The sequence below is a fragment of the Leiobunum rupestre genome, chromosome 4, assembly GCF_980474605.1.
Source record: "Leiobunum rupestre chromosome 4, qqLeiRupe1.1.hap1, whole genome shotgun sequence".
NCBI classification, from domain to species: domain Eukaryota; kingdom Metazoa; phylum Arthropoda; class Arachnida; order Opiliones; family Sclerosomatidae; genus Leiobunum; species Leiobunum rupestre.
The window spans coordinates 18,181,938-18,196,970 of NC_143387.1; the positions used below are offsets into that span (position 1 = coordinate 18,181,938).

The 15,033-nt window shown below is 33.7% G+C and overlaps 1 protein-coding gene across 2 annotated transcripts; it reads left to right on the forward strand.

The window, feature by feature from the left end:
- Positions 1-814: 814 nt before the first annotated feature.
- On the forward strand, positions 815-13,878 carry LOC149946543 (nose resistant to fluoxetine protein 6-like). 2 transcript variants are annotated; one of them, XM_090172508.1, is made up of 14 exons: positions 815-1,120; positions 2,181-2,410; positions 3,839-3,953; positions 4,153-4,240; positions 4,855-5,111; positions 5,630-5,723; positions 6,029-6,118; positions 6,521-6,686; positions 11,251-11,330; positions 11,595-11,720; positions 11,791-11,911; positions 12,114-12,300; positions 12,542-12,684; positions 13,644-13,878. In XM_090172508.1, the coding sequence occupies exons 1-14, from the start codon at positions 826-828 to the stop codon at positions 13,803-13,805; spliced, it is 2,154 nt and encodes a 717-aa protein (XP_090028634.1). In that variant the 5' UTR covers positions 815-825; the 3' UTR covers positions 13,806-13,878. The 2 variants fall into 2 exon arrangements, with proteins under 2 accessions (XP_090028634.1, XP_090028635.1); XM_090172509.1 differs by lacking the exon at positions 815-1,120 and adding an exon at positions 2,041-2,085.
- The last annotated feature ends 1,155 nt before the right edge of the window (positions 13,879-15,033 follow it).

The window sequence follows — 15,033 nt, forward strand, 5'->3', positions numbered from 1 at the left end:
ACACATTTCTAAAATATTTATTTATCAAATATACAATTCTGAAGTATACATTTAAGAAGGCTTTATTTTAGAAATATATATTTTAGAAATGTATATTTTAGAAATGTATATTTAAGAAATGCTTATTTTATAAATGTATATTTTAGAAATTTATATTTAAGAAATGCTTATTTTAGAATTGTATATTTTAGAAATGTATATTTTAGACATTTGATATAAGCATTTGAGAAGGCAAAATTTTGTAATATACGTTTAAGCCTTTTTTTAATATACATTTAAGAAGTCTATTTTTTAATATACATTTAAATCTTTTTTTAATATTTAAGAAGTCTATATTTTTTAAATACACATTTCGATAATCTAAGGTATTTTGGAAATAATTGTCAAAATTTGCGGTTTGCGAATGGAAACCAATGGGGCTACAATCTCGGTTATGTAGTTTATATATTACTCACGTTCAGTGTTAGGTTCCCAGAAGATTTAGTTTAAAAAGTTATAGAGCTCAAGAACCTTGTTGGTTGCTTTTAAATTAGTTAACTAAATATTTGGACTTTCATCAGAAACACCGATGGTTAATAATAATTGAACTAAGTCAATGTCTTTGTCGTAAGGATTGCTCTGTCAATGTTTCAGAAGGCGCCAAGTATGTGACTCTAAAATGGTCATATTCTAAATTATGGGGTTGGTTCGTGGCACCCAAATGCGCAATTGGAGGCGCTAAACGCCTGCTCTTAAGATACAAAGACCGGTGCTTATTCATTTTTTACTGTTACAGATTACCCTTTAAACCCTGGACTTCCGTGCTTAAAATTTCGAAGTTTTAACATGAATCAAGTCATTGTAATTGCGGGAATGTGCTTGGTTCTGTTTATACCTCATGTGAAATCGGATGGTTTGAGTGTTTTCCCGGAACCGGTGACGGAGGAAAGTGAAGAAATCGCCTTCGAAAAGCTCCGGTACATGGAATCTAACGCTTCGAGTCTCATAGAAAGCATCGTGAAACGAATACTGCCAGCGCTTCTCCGAGGAAGTGCATCAGCCGAACTAAGTCCGCAATGCATGGGATCTTTGATCAAATTAATTACCGGCCTTAAAGACATGAAATTATGGGCATTTCGAAGTAAGTTATCTATACAACCACGTTTTTCAGAATCACAACGACCAAAATATTCCTTTAAGAATTCAATTCAAATATCGTTTGTCGAACAGATATCAACAGCGGTAACATAAGATTTTGAGCTAAATAATCTGAAATTTGCTGTTATTTCCCTATTCCCACTGTTCATCCGTGCTTTAGAACAAACGCAATGAGTCCCTTTAGATTCTTGGTTCATGCTCAAACACAGTACCGATTGTGTCTTCCAAACTAAAATAATGACTCTAGTACGTATATTCTGGTAGCGTTTTTCTAACAGACATACGAAGAAATCATGGAGTCGAATTCTGGCTTCAGTTCCAAATAGTTTTGAAGCCAGAGGCACGTCTCATGAGGTAATAGAAAAGATTACAAATTTACTCAAATATAAGTGAAGCAAATTGCGGTCATTGAGGAGTAGCCATAACCGTAGTACCAAATCACTCAAAAAGTCCCTAATGAAACCACCCTAAACTTTCCCATTCCTCTTCGCTCTTTACAAAATTTATAAAGAAGAGACACCCATGGTATTTTTTGAGCTTTTGACCCGAAGGCCTTCGTAAGAATAACAAATTGATTGACTATTACGGTACAATATAAATACGAAAACATTAATAAGTTAAAAATAATCCGTAAAAAAATTCATTCGTTAAGACAAATAATCAATAAAAATGTATAAATAAAAATGTTCAGTACTAAAATTACTACGTATTGTCACAAGTTTTTTTTAAATAATTTTTTTATCAAAAACGCCCCAATGTTTGGCCTTCACATAGCCATAATTTAAATTAATTAATTTATTACTATTATTAGACGAATGCTTTTAATAAAAAGAGCTTCATCGAAATCTACGTTTAAACACATTTCTTTCACTGTACAAAATTTCTGGCTTTTCAAAATTAATTACACAATCTCTATTAGATGACAATAGTATATGCGTTTATAATTTTGTAATGAACTCCTTACTATGGATAATTCTTAAAGTTTTAAAATTCTTCAATCTTTTCTATAACGACTGCAAATGTCTTCTTATTTATGTCATCAGTGGTCGATTCAACTGGAATACCGCTGGGAGGAATTATGAGAGGAACGCCGTCAGCCATCGGAAGCTACTCTCAGTGCATTGAAATCGAAATACCCAAAGGACATTCAAAAGTGGCTCATACGGGTCAGTTCTGCGTCATTCGACTCCGTCCACCCCTTCCACCCAGACCAAGGAAAATGCAGATTTATTCTCACGTTTTCAGCCACATCAACGCTACATTAAAAACTGAGGTACAAGGGCATTAGTTTATGAATATCGCTATAAACGAATCCTGTTAAAAATGTCTAAAACTTTAGAACCATTCATCCTTTGTGACGTGGGTGTCGAAGCTTTTTCTTTTATATCTTATAATAAATTTTAGCCACTGCTATTAGAACAAAATCTGTATTGGTATTCTAGAGTACGAATATATGGCCAGAGTTTTAAAAGTAGCTAGTGACATGATGTAATGAAAATTAGATTTTGGAAAGTATACCATTCGGATGACTTTATTCGTATTTTACGCCATTTGTCCTTTATTTTAGTAATCCAATGCTAGAAAACCACAAATGTTCAGTGTTAGTCGTTTTGTGTATTTTTCTTACCTCTGTGGTCTAAGGATAAGTGGATTATTCATTTTAGGGTTTTTCTGTCACCATTGATTTAATCCGTCCCACACTTTTGGTCAGGGATCAATCGTGCATCATCAATAAAACCTATTCAGCTATTTGCTAGGATGTATCTATGCAGAGAGCCTGGACTCTTTTTTTTGTTCTTGGCCGCTTCAGCACAAAGCGATGCCGAAACAAGGCTTGATTTACAAAAAGACAAAACGCGATGGCTAGCGTCGACGCGAAAATATATTTTGGCCCTTTTAAAACTAAAAACCAGTCTTAAAGGGAGTATGGCGGATAAACGAATTTCACGTTTATGACGCTAGAGATGCTTGTGGCTAGTTATGTCAACAAAAAAGACAATTTTTCTATTAAGTATCTATTCCTTTTAAGCAGATATTTGTGCCTATAAATAAAATAACGAACTTAGTTGACTTAGTTCGACTTTTGAATGGATTAAAGGTGACTTTATTGATTAGCCAGAGTAGCGTGTTAACTGATCAAACGGAAATATTTGGTATCGTGATTCCGACTGGCTACAAAGTGTGATTTTTCGAAGCTCCAATTCATTTATTATTGGTATATGGAATTTGTTTGCTAACTCGAAGCAAATTTTGAAATTATTAAAATCAAAATCAATTAACGTTGAAAAGTAAAGAATATCTTAATAAACCAACAATGGAAAACCATTTTGAATCACACAACACCAAAAACCAGTTAAAGTTAAAGACGAAGATATCTCCCAAAAATTAAAAGCAGCAGAGAACCACGCGACCAAAAATTAAAAAAAAACTATAGGAAGCGTATAAAAGGTTTAAATAATAAAATTAGGAAATAACGTAAATGTAAACAAAATAAATTCTATACGAAATTTTAATGTAAAAGAACTGTCTAACCCTGCTCTATAATTACAAGTCACAAGAGGAACAACCTTCTTAGATTCACATTCTCTGTTACTGATGACGTGCTTCTCGAATACCTACATGCCATGGCTCTAAAATATCATTTTACTCTGAGAAATATTGATATATTAAAAATAAATAAATTATGGTTAATTTTTTTAAGGTAATGAACGAATTAGTCAGGTCAATAGCCATTTTATATGACACACCTCTAAAAGTGGGATTGTGCGTACCTTCAGCCTGTTCCAAAGAAGAAGTTTTTCAAATATTGAAACCACGTGAGTTTTAAATTGATTTCTGTCAGCTAGAAATAAAAAAAAAATTATTATATTTTCTAGCCTACATTATTTTAGCGTTAATTTCTAAATTTAAAGTAAAACGGTTAAAATTGAACTTACCAATAAGTTAATAGTTTTTGAGAAATAAAATTATTTATGCAAATACAGTATATGTCACAATATTATCATAAAATTTCAGTTTTATTTCGGTTTGGACAGCAATCGGACATCGAGTTCTGCGTTACAAAGGAACCCTTTTCTCTGGACACTCTGCAAATTTCATTCATGTAAGGACAGAGAGTTTCATTTTTAAACTAATAATGCCGTGAAATATCGAAAAAATTACGTTAGAATTTAAACATTGATTTTCTCCAGAATAAGTTGGTTTCAGCTTACAGATTTGTTAAGTCGAATTTGCTTGACTTAATTAGTTGATCCTTGTGTAAAGTTTAAAAAATTTCTTCTAATGTAATTTCTCGCAACAATTCTTGTTTCCTACATAAATATCTATTTTATTAAAAAAAAGTTGCATTACTTACGAGAGAGGTATTCATCTCGAGAATTATAATTCAACATGTATATTCGCACACTTGACGCGGATTCAAAGCGCAATAGCTTTCAATCAAAACAAAGATATGAACAACGCATCGCGGAACATAAATTGGTGCTTGTACTTTTCATCTTAGCACGTAAAATATTTATAAAACTGGCACTGATTAAGAAAACGTATTTTATCGTGCAATTGTTTAAGGAAATAACTGTCCTTTTATTTGCCACCATTTGTAATGTTATTTTCCAAAACGTCTTTTGACAAATCAAACGAATAACTTGAGCACTACAGGGAGATGAGAACCTCTCTGGCCAGACATTTACTTCTGCTTGGAACCTTTCTTTCTTTCAGTGGCCTTTACTTGGCATTTGTTCTGCTGTGCGTCTTAGCTACGATTTGGGATGAGATTCCCAAAAACGGAGACAAAAACAAGGGATTCGGCACCAAATTAATTCAAGCCTTTTCCATTCGACGGAACATAGCTAGCCTCATTGCCACCAAAACACCAGCGAATAGAAGTTTGGATTGCATGAACGGCATGCGAGTCATCTCCCTGACGTGGGTTGTGTTAGGCCACTCCTACTTCATTTTTGAGCGTAATTTAATAAGTAAGTTTTTCACTTTCAACTTCACCAATTTGCTCCAAAACAAAGTTTATCTATTAGTGTTAGTTGTTTCAATGCTTTGTTCCAATGAAAAAACAATACAAGTCATTAAAGTATTATTCTAGAATACAATATTAATGAGGTTCTTAAAATAAAACAAAAAGGCTGCGATAAAAGAGGGCTCACAACAATAGGGCAAAACGTGTCATTGCCTTGGTAGACGTCACCAGGTGGCGCGCCAGTTTATTTTTATTTATCGCGGTCTCGTGCGCAAAGGTTAGAATGAAAATCGAAGCTTATTTAATTATTTATTGTTGGGTATCTAAAAACCTTCTAAGAACCTCATTAGATCCTTTAAAATAATAAAATGTGTTAAGTACATTACATTTTTCAATGGAAATTACAATTTTACTCTTTAATTTTAAAATGCTTTATAAAAACCGAATTAATGCAATATAACGTGTATCTCTACAAAAATGTGTAGGTCTTTATTTAATGCTAAACCTTAATGGATATTATAGGGGAATTGGTAATACTTTATGAATACGTGGGAGATTTCTCCTTTCAAGCCATTCTCAACGGATTCCATACAGTAGAGACTTTTTTCATTATCACGTATGTAAAATTTTGTTCCTTAATTTAGGGCTGTTTAACAACAATATCACCGGCGTTGACAAAGGAGGATACTGTTAAAAAACCCTGGCCCTCGGGCTTAGTTATTGCTAAGACTGTATTTATCCCCCCCCCCCCCATATACATGTATATCTCCAGCTGTAAATTTAGATATTGTCAGAATGTTTGACAACTGTGTTAACTAATCTTCAGTTTTTTTACCAAAACCGCTAATGTCAGTTTTCTACATGTTAAACAGCCCTGATATAAGCCTTTTACAACACGCTTTAACACCAAAATCTTTATAGATCGGTGCTGGTTGCTTATCATCTTGTGAGACATGTTGACGCTGGAAACAGATTTCCAATATTTGGCACCATCCTTGTTAGGATATTTAGGTACTGGAAGTCCATCTGTATTTTAATTCCTTTCTAGAAAAAAAAATGACATCCTTACCAAAAGTGTGTCAGCCCTAAGCTTTCCAAATCTAAAGATATCCTGAATATCCCCATCCAGTTAATTCACTTTGAAGACTAGTTTAAAGGCTTTTTTTCGATTTGAATAACGAACATAGATGGCGATAGTGTTCCAGTCGAGTGACTAAAAATTTAAAAGTACGCTAACTTTTTCAACAGGCGGCTCTATTTTTTTACAAGAACTACACTCCCTCTCCCAATTTTTACCTCCGGGTGACATTCATTCCAAAAACGGCCAAATTGAGACACTTTTCGTTATTCTGTCACACTTAGTTGAAGCTACATTCTCACACTGGCGAAATCGTCACTTGTTTCATCGTCTAGGCTGCTCCCTTCTTTAATGTTGGTGATATCCATCGTAATTGTACTTCCAGCCTTCGGGTATGGACCATTCTTCAAGGAGCTGATGGGTGATCAAGCAAATATGTGCAGGCAAAAATGGTGGCACAACGCTTTGTTTTTCGCTAACATGGATTACCTTAACAGAATTGTAAGACTTACTCTTTGAAATGGTATGCAAATGACGCCAAACAAAATACTTGAGTTATTTAAAATTATTTTTTAGTACTTTAAATGTTTTCTATTCTAGGAAGTTATTATAAAGCATTTTATCTAACATTATCTTAAGTCTGGGTCATTCCATGTGAACTCACCCAGTGATGTCACCATGGGTACAGCGATTTTATTCAAATTTTATACCCGTTTTATCCAATATTCAAAACTACTATTTATAAATTTTGAGCGCAAAATAGTTAGTAGTTTTAAAAATACGACTATATAACCACTACCCCCAGTTTTTTGGGTTACGCGTTCAACGAAATCGCCCCCCTCGACCAAATGTTGAATAACTTTCTTTTAAATCATTATAATTATATGAAATTTTGGTTTATATGGTATATTTAGGTGCGGAATATCATGGTTATGCTCAAATATTTGTAGACCCTGGGGTTTTTATTTTAATGACCCTGAAATTGAATAAAATGGGTTTTTGGGGGGTAGCGTTCGTTGCGCTATATAGTGACGTCGACAAAAGAAATACACCATTTTTAAAATACAGTTATAAAGTATACCAAGAGGGCTTTCTATTGATATCAAAAAATCTTTGCGTTTTTAATTTTTCTTCATTTTATAGACGAAATACCGATGTTTTAAGATTTTACAAAACTACTACTTTTTCCGAACAAAGAATAAAACTGGGTTTAAAATTTAAAAAATTTTCATTAACTAATTAATTTCAAACACTAAATAATTATAAATTAAAAAAATTTCAATGATTCAAATCAAATTTACTACAATTATTTATGGCAATGGATTCGATAGACTCTATTTTGAGCAAACTCAAGAAAGAACACGTAGTCGAGTGATTTCTTGATTCTTCGGGATCCAGAGTTTGCTATTTTTGCATTAGAATAGATTGTATTTCTGTTTCACGTCTCGCCGGTTCACAATGCAGAGTTGACAGTTTTAAAATAACTGAGAGTAATTTAAAATTTTATTTGCTCAGGTAATTTAACGGTTTAAAAATGAATGAAAGTTTTTCACCGCGATGTTCTATCGGTAAAGTTAATAACGAACCTTGTCACAGAAATGGGCATACTAAGAAGATAGAATAAATAATATAAATAAATTCTTGATGACGAAGACATTTTCCTCATTTCAAAGAGCAGAAGCATCGACAAAAGTTGTATAAAAACGTTATGTTACCATCATTTTGGAGCTCTATTAACAACGTATTCGTCACGACAACTGGAATGTTGCGATCCCTTTGATTTTCACAAAAATACATATCTGGGCCTTCTATCAGACAGGTCATATCTTTGGAAGAGTCAATTATCATCAACCAAATCACGGATAAGGACATAAAACCGAGTCAGAAGCTCTGCTCAAATTGTTGCGCGAAATTTTATACCCTTAAGACATCTCGTGCTACTACAGAATTAAGCTCGTCACAGAGCGAAGTAACCGATAGTTTAGGTCGAGAAAACCAGCCACTTCCAAACACAGAAGAGGATAAAAAATTAGAACTCGATGCCTTGAATGAAACCTAACATGCCTTTGATACATCACCTATAAAGTTGCGTGGTTTATCGTCACATCAGCGAAATCAGTATGGGAAACGAACGGTTATGCAGATTTTGGCGGGGATCAGAAAGAAAGTTTCTGAAGTTCTGAATATTAGAGAAGAGGCTTGCGACCCGTGTTTTTCTAATTCCAGTGATATAAATGCATTTGTTAACGACTCAGGCCCGTAGCCAGGGGGGGGGGGGGGCAGTACGGGCGGCGCCCGTACTGGGATTTCTTTCGCCCGACCTAGCCTTTTCTGCAACTCAACTCCGACGCCCCCTTTTGGGACAATTTGCCCCTCCTAAAATATGGTTCGCCCGTTCTATATCGATGTCTTGGCTACAGCCCTTTAACGACTTGAAGGAAAAGGTTAGATACTCCTCTCTGTTAGACAAGTGCCAAATTGCTGGACGATAGCTAAAGTTTCGGAGGAGTTGGACGTATCCGAACACCTAGTTAAAAAACCGCGTGGACTTAAGAATAAATTAGGAATTTTACCAGGCATAGATCAAAATCGTGGGAATAAATTATCATTGGATGTAGAAGTTACAGCGTCTTCTTTTTACGAAGACGAAGAGGTTTCTAGGATGTGCCCTAGAAGGAAAGAGTTTGCCACGATCCGACAAGGTCATATTAAAATTCAAAAACATAAAAAGCTTTTGCTATCCAACATACGCGAGATCTACAGTTTTGTAGCCTACGACCAAAGTGGTGCGTAACTGCTTCGTCCAATGGAATTCACCAAAACATGAAGTGTATGACACTCGCTCTACCAGTTAAAATTAATAACAAAGCTCAGTGGCGTAACTAGGAAATCCGCCCCCCCCCCCCAAAAAAAACAACTCGGGGCCCTTTTAAATAGCACCGATTTTAATCATAAAGGTTCCCCCATTAAAGGCTGCCATTATCGTACAGACAACCAACAAGCAAGCCCTCTACCGCAGAAATTTTATCACCCTAAAACCGGTGTTTTCATCACCCTCTCCGTAGACTGTAAGGTAATGGCGGTCAATTGGCAAGGCGCGTTTAGGAGTCTATATTGAAACAGGTTTGCACCGCAGACGAACGACAATGCATGCTTCACGGATGTGAAAGGTGTCCTGGAAATAAGTTATTTTCAAAAATACCTAATCGCACTCTTTGAAGACGCGGACGTGGAATTAGATGATGACATTTCACATAAGTTGTGGCTACATGTGGATGGGCGAACAAAATTAATTGATGTTAAAGAAAGTGTGAGTGATTTAATTGCTAATTTTTCAAAATAGAGTCTATCGAATCCAGTTGGGGGAAAAACCAAATTCGTCTGCTAAGGCAACGACTCTAGAGTCACACTGAACGGACAAGGTGTTAAAATATACTGTCCTTGATTTTTTTTTATTAGCCAGTTTCAGCCGCCGCCATCTTGGTCGCGAATCGCGTTCTTCCCAACCAGGTCGGATAAAATTAGTTAAAAATGCCCTTCTTTTTCTGAATATTATGAAGGTTTAGAGTTTAATGTGAAATCAGTTATTTTAAAACTGTCAACTCTGCATTGTGAACCGGCGAGACGTGAAACAGAAATACAATCTATTCTAATGCAAAAATAGCAAACTCTGGATCCCGAAGAATCAAGAAATCACTCGACTACGTGTTCTTTCGTGAGTTTGCTCAAAATAGAGTCTATCGAATCCATTGCCATAAATAATTGTAGTAAATTTGATTTGAATCATTGAAATTTTTTTAATTTATAATTATTTAGTGTTTGAAATTAATTAGTTAATGAAAATTTTTTAAATTTTAAACCCAGTTTTATTCTTTGTTCGGAAAAAGTAGTAGTTTTGTAAAATCTTAAAACATCGGTATTTCGTCTATAAAATGAAGAAAAATTAAAAACGCAAAGATTTTTTGATATCAATAGAAAGCCCTCTTGGTATACTTTATAACTGTATTTTAAAAATGGTGTATTTCTTTTGTCGACGTCACTATATAGCGCAACGAACGCTACCCCCCAAAAACCCATTTTATTCAATTTCAGGGTCATTAAAATAAAAACCCCAGGGTCTACAAATATTTGAGCATAACCATGATATTCCGCACCTAAATATACCATATAAACCAAAATTTCATATAATTATAATGATTTAAAAGAAAGTTATTCAACATTTGGTCGAGGGGGGCGATTTCGTTGAACGCGTAACCCAAAAAACTGGGGGTAGTGGTTATATAGTCGTATTTTTAAAACTACTAACTATTTTGCGCTCAAAATTTATAAATAGTAGTTTTGAATATTGGATAAAACGGGTATAAAATTTGAATAAAATCGCTGTACCCATGGTGACATCACTGGGTGAGTTCACATGGAATGACCCTACTATTTTATTTAACTAAAAAATTAAAATTATACATTTATAATAGCATCTCACGTCAAAAAGTCACAAAATTGAGCACTTTTTACTGAGATAACTAATTCTTTGGTTCTAAGAACTTTACAGTAGAATCGTTTAAGGTATATTCACACGAGCCATCATTTTGGCCGACGTTTGTTGGTTGACACAGTTTTAAACAAGAAGTCGAAAACTTGTTGCATTTTTTTTCACACGAAATATTTCTGAGACTAAAAAAATACTGGTAATTCTTAAAATAAATTTTAAAAATTACTGGTAATTCTTAAAATAAAGTTTATCTCCAAATTATGTTAATTTTCATAATAAAGGTGTGTCAATTTATATTTTTTATTATTTTTTAATGAAAGGGATGTTTATAAATTATGAGATTTTAATATTTTAATAAATTACTCGATAAAAACTGGACGAACAAAAGCGTTTGTGCGTCTAGCAATTTGTGAACACTTTTCTTCATTCCCACGAAACAGTTGGGTTTTCGAATTTTGTTCATCAACAACGTTTTGGCAAAAATATTGACCCGTGTGAATAAGTATTTACTGCTGTAAAAAGTAAAACATCAGTCTGAAAAATTGCATTAACTTGTGGTTTTCTATATTTCTTTAGTGTCTTCCACACACTTGGTACATTTCTTCGGAATTCCAGGGCTTTCTCGTTTCCCTGATCTATTTTCTTCTACTTTTTAAGTAATGATGTATTTAAATGATGAAGATATTTACTTCGCTTTAGTTGGAGCTACATAAAACTAGGGGGCGCTCTCGCTTCTGTTCAATAACGGTATGTGACCCCTGCTCGGAAGTAGCACGTGCCACCGAGCGCATGCGTGACGCGCCGTTATAACACCAACGGGTAAGCCCCATGTAGTGTTGTGTAGCGCCATCTAAAGCATAGTCGGAGTAAAAAATCTTCCTCACTACTTTTCACTATTAATCACTATTATATAATTTCAGAAACAAAAGATTAGGAAACATTTTCCTAATCTTCATGGCAGTAGGATGCATTTTATCAAGCGGTATTGTGACTTATATTTTCGATTTGACACCCACACTTTTAGCCAGGAATATAATTGATATAAGGTGAAATACCCATATTTTATAACAGATGAAATTGAAAAACACCAATTTTAACTCGAAACTTGTGTTTCAGATATACCGCCGCGTATTCCATCTATGTCTATATGATGCCATACGTTCACTTTGGACCTTACGCCATTGGACTTTACCTGGGAACATTTATTGTCCGAAATCAAAAATATAAGCTTTCTACAGTGAGTTTTATAATCACTATTACAATTTTGTAAATACAATTTTTATCTATGCTATAAGATAATTGTCGCCATTACCAACTAAAAAATGGCGCTTTCTTCAGAACGAAATACCAAAATTTTCGTTTTCGACTTTTAAACGGCGCTATTTGAGGTCGAAACGTTACTCAATATATAATTTTCTAATTTTTCATATCTTTCGTAGCGAATAGCAATGATGGGATGGCCTGTTGCATTTGCAACCGCTATGGCTCTTCTTTACGCATCGTATCCTTGGAACAAGGGCGATGGTTATTCGAGGGTTGAAACCGTCTTTTACGCAGCCTTTCAGAGGACAGCCTGGGGACTATGTATGGCCTGGGTGGTCTTCGCCTGCTACTACGGAAAAGGAGGTAACATACACTCCCGTGGCTTCAATTTGCCATTGAGAAAAGTATCGCGCGGATGTCAACCCTTAAATGTCCTCTAAAATATTTCGAATTTCGCTCTGTGTGTAATAGGAGAGAAAAAACTTTGAATCGGTCAAGGTTCCGCTTTTCTCATTGGTGAAATAAGACAGAAATCCTGCAACCTCAATTGGAAGTGGAAACCGATTAAGAATTTATATTTATGAACTGAACATTTTATTTGCAGGTGTTATTAATACATTTCTCTCTTGGTCTGCGTTCCAACCATTCGTCCGACTATCCTACTTAGTCTACTTAGTTCATTTGCCGATTTATTTTTATATAGCTGGCAGTAAACTCGGACCGATTGATCCAACTCATTATACCCATGTAAGTTCATTTGGAAAATCTCGCAGATGTACTTGGCCATTTTGCCATCTAGAAAATGCAGTGCAGTGCAAATGAGGTCTCTAATTATAAAGGATAGATTTTTTATTTGAACGTGATCACATTTAGTCAGCTTAGATCGTTTTCTTGGAAAGTATCTGGTTCAATTCTGAGCATCTTGGAAGTTTGCCAAGGTTTTCTAAAAACTTTTAGCTCCTGATATCTTTTTTAATATCAATTGTCTTTTATAATAAGAAAGGTTTTTGCTTAAAGATTTGCAAATGAACTTTAAATGTTGATTTTCTAACGGTTCTTTCATTAGGGGTTTGCTTTTATTAATTTGTTTAGATGAACCTGAATTAATTTCAAACGTGGCTCCATTGATAAGGTATTTTTTCAATTTGTCAGGCAATGAGAAGGTCGGGTCTTTCAAAATATTAGTCTATTTGTACGTCAGAGAAAGAGTGCTCGAAGAAATGCATTTTTGGCATAGAGTTAAATTTGAACGATCAAGATGATAAATACTGAAATCTTCAAAATACGACAAAGACGATAACAATCTTATAAATTAAACTCTACTTTTGCTTATAAGAATCGTGGCGAACTTTAAATTTTTAAGTAGCAGTGTAACAACATTGTATTAAGAAATATCGATAAAATATTTTCCCATAATTGACTTGTCTTTATCAATAGATAGTAGATTCCACACCCAATTTTTAAATTAGTTTTTAAACAACAGTCACGTATTCTTTAATTGAATCTCCACAGAAATTAAAACGATTGTGGTTTATACACTTACGGAGATCTTATTCGAATAATAATTATTGGTTTTAATTGCTTAAAAACATTTTAATCAATCAGCTATTACGAAAGACCGTTATGAAAGATCAACCAATAATTGTTTATTAGATTTAACTAAACATATCTGAGTATGAGAAATTTCAATTACATTTATCTTTCAGGTTTTCAGTTTCTTTGGAGTTTTATGCAGCAGTCACATAATAGCGTTTTTCATCAAAATTATGTTTGACTCTCCAATTTCAAACGTGATGTTAGTTTTGTTCCAAAGATTTCACAAACGTCCTAAAGAGCTTAATGAGGCCAAAGAAATTACTCTGAGCTAAAGAAACATTATCTTAAATCCAAAACTAAATAAATAATTAAATCATATGTTTTGATAATCTACATTTTAAGAAATAGAAAACGACGTGCCAATTTAAAGTGAGAAGCAAGTCCTATCTCTTTGGTTAGATCTATATAGAAATTATTTTTTTGCCTTTTTGTGAAAATGAACGGAATCCTAGGAGTTAATTGTACTTTGTTTTTTGTTTGTATAAAAGTTAATATCTTGACTTTTGAATTAACCTTAACCGATATTGAAAACATACACATGATACTGAGTACAGCGTTTGATAATGCTAAATCTATAATCAGTTACGTAAACTCTTTTTACGAAAGTGCAAGGTTGTCCACGGATAAAGATTTATCACCGGTGCAAATCTTATTTGAAATTTCTATTGTGCACTTTTCAAATTGTTTTGGGTTTCCGAATTTGAAATCACAATTTTTTTTAACTTAAGAGTGTTCAACAACACAGCCCTTTTAGAGGTATAATGGTTAATAACCATGTGCATGCGGATTATAGACCTACCAAACACATAAAATGTTAAATGATTTTTCGAATTAGAATGGTCCAAAGTAAATGTATTTTCTTTAACACAGATTTCAAACTCTCAAAACGTAGAAACCGTTTACCCAAATTAATACAATTGCCAGTAAATATAAGCCGTTCGTATTTACCCCGACTTTCGGTGGCAAAAAGTGTTTCTAAACGCCTTCACCCTAAATATTCGGTTTCTCCGTTTCATTGGTAAGTAATCAAAGCCACGCAGTAGTTGAACCGAAAATCATCGTCTTCTTACGAGGGATCATCAAATTAGATTAAAATCAAAACATTAAATTAAAAAAAAATAATATTTAATAAATTGAGTTATTCAAAATCAACGATATAGCTTTTTCGCTTATTTTTTATATAAAGAGATGTTCACAATAAAAGAAATAACTCTATTACTAATATTTAACAAAAATACTATCAAAATCAATGTGATATTTCTATCACAAATATTGTATATTTCATGATAATAAAACTGCGTTAAATTTGCATATTTATTTTTAATAAAAGATGGATTATTTACCTGACTGGTTTCAATAGGCTTGGCCTATCATCATCATATTTATAATCTAAGCTTTGATTCTATTGACATATTTATTATCTAAGCTTTGATTCTATTGACATATTTATTATCTAAGCTTTGATTCTATTGACATATTTATTATCTAAGCTTTGATTCT

What these genes read in the sequence shown, in the direction of transcription:
- LOC149946543 (XM_090172508.1), top strand. Translation starts at nt 826, where the DNA reads ATGAATCAAGTCATTGTAATTGCGGGAATGTGCTTGGTTCTGTTTATA. An exon ending in CTGCTACTACGGAAAAGGAG is followed by an intron (nt 12,301 to 12,541) that starts GTAACATACACT and finishes TTTTATTTGCAG; the next exon opens with GTGTTATTAATACATTTCTC. An exon ending in ATCCAACTCATTATACCCAT is followed by an intron (nt 12,685 to 13,643) that starts GTAAGTTCATTT and finishes TTTATCTTTCAG; the next exon opens with GTTTTCAGTTTCTTTGGAGT.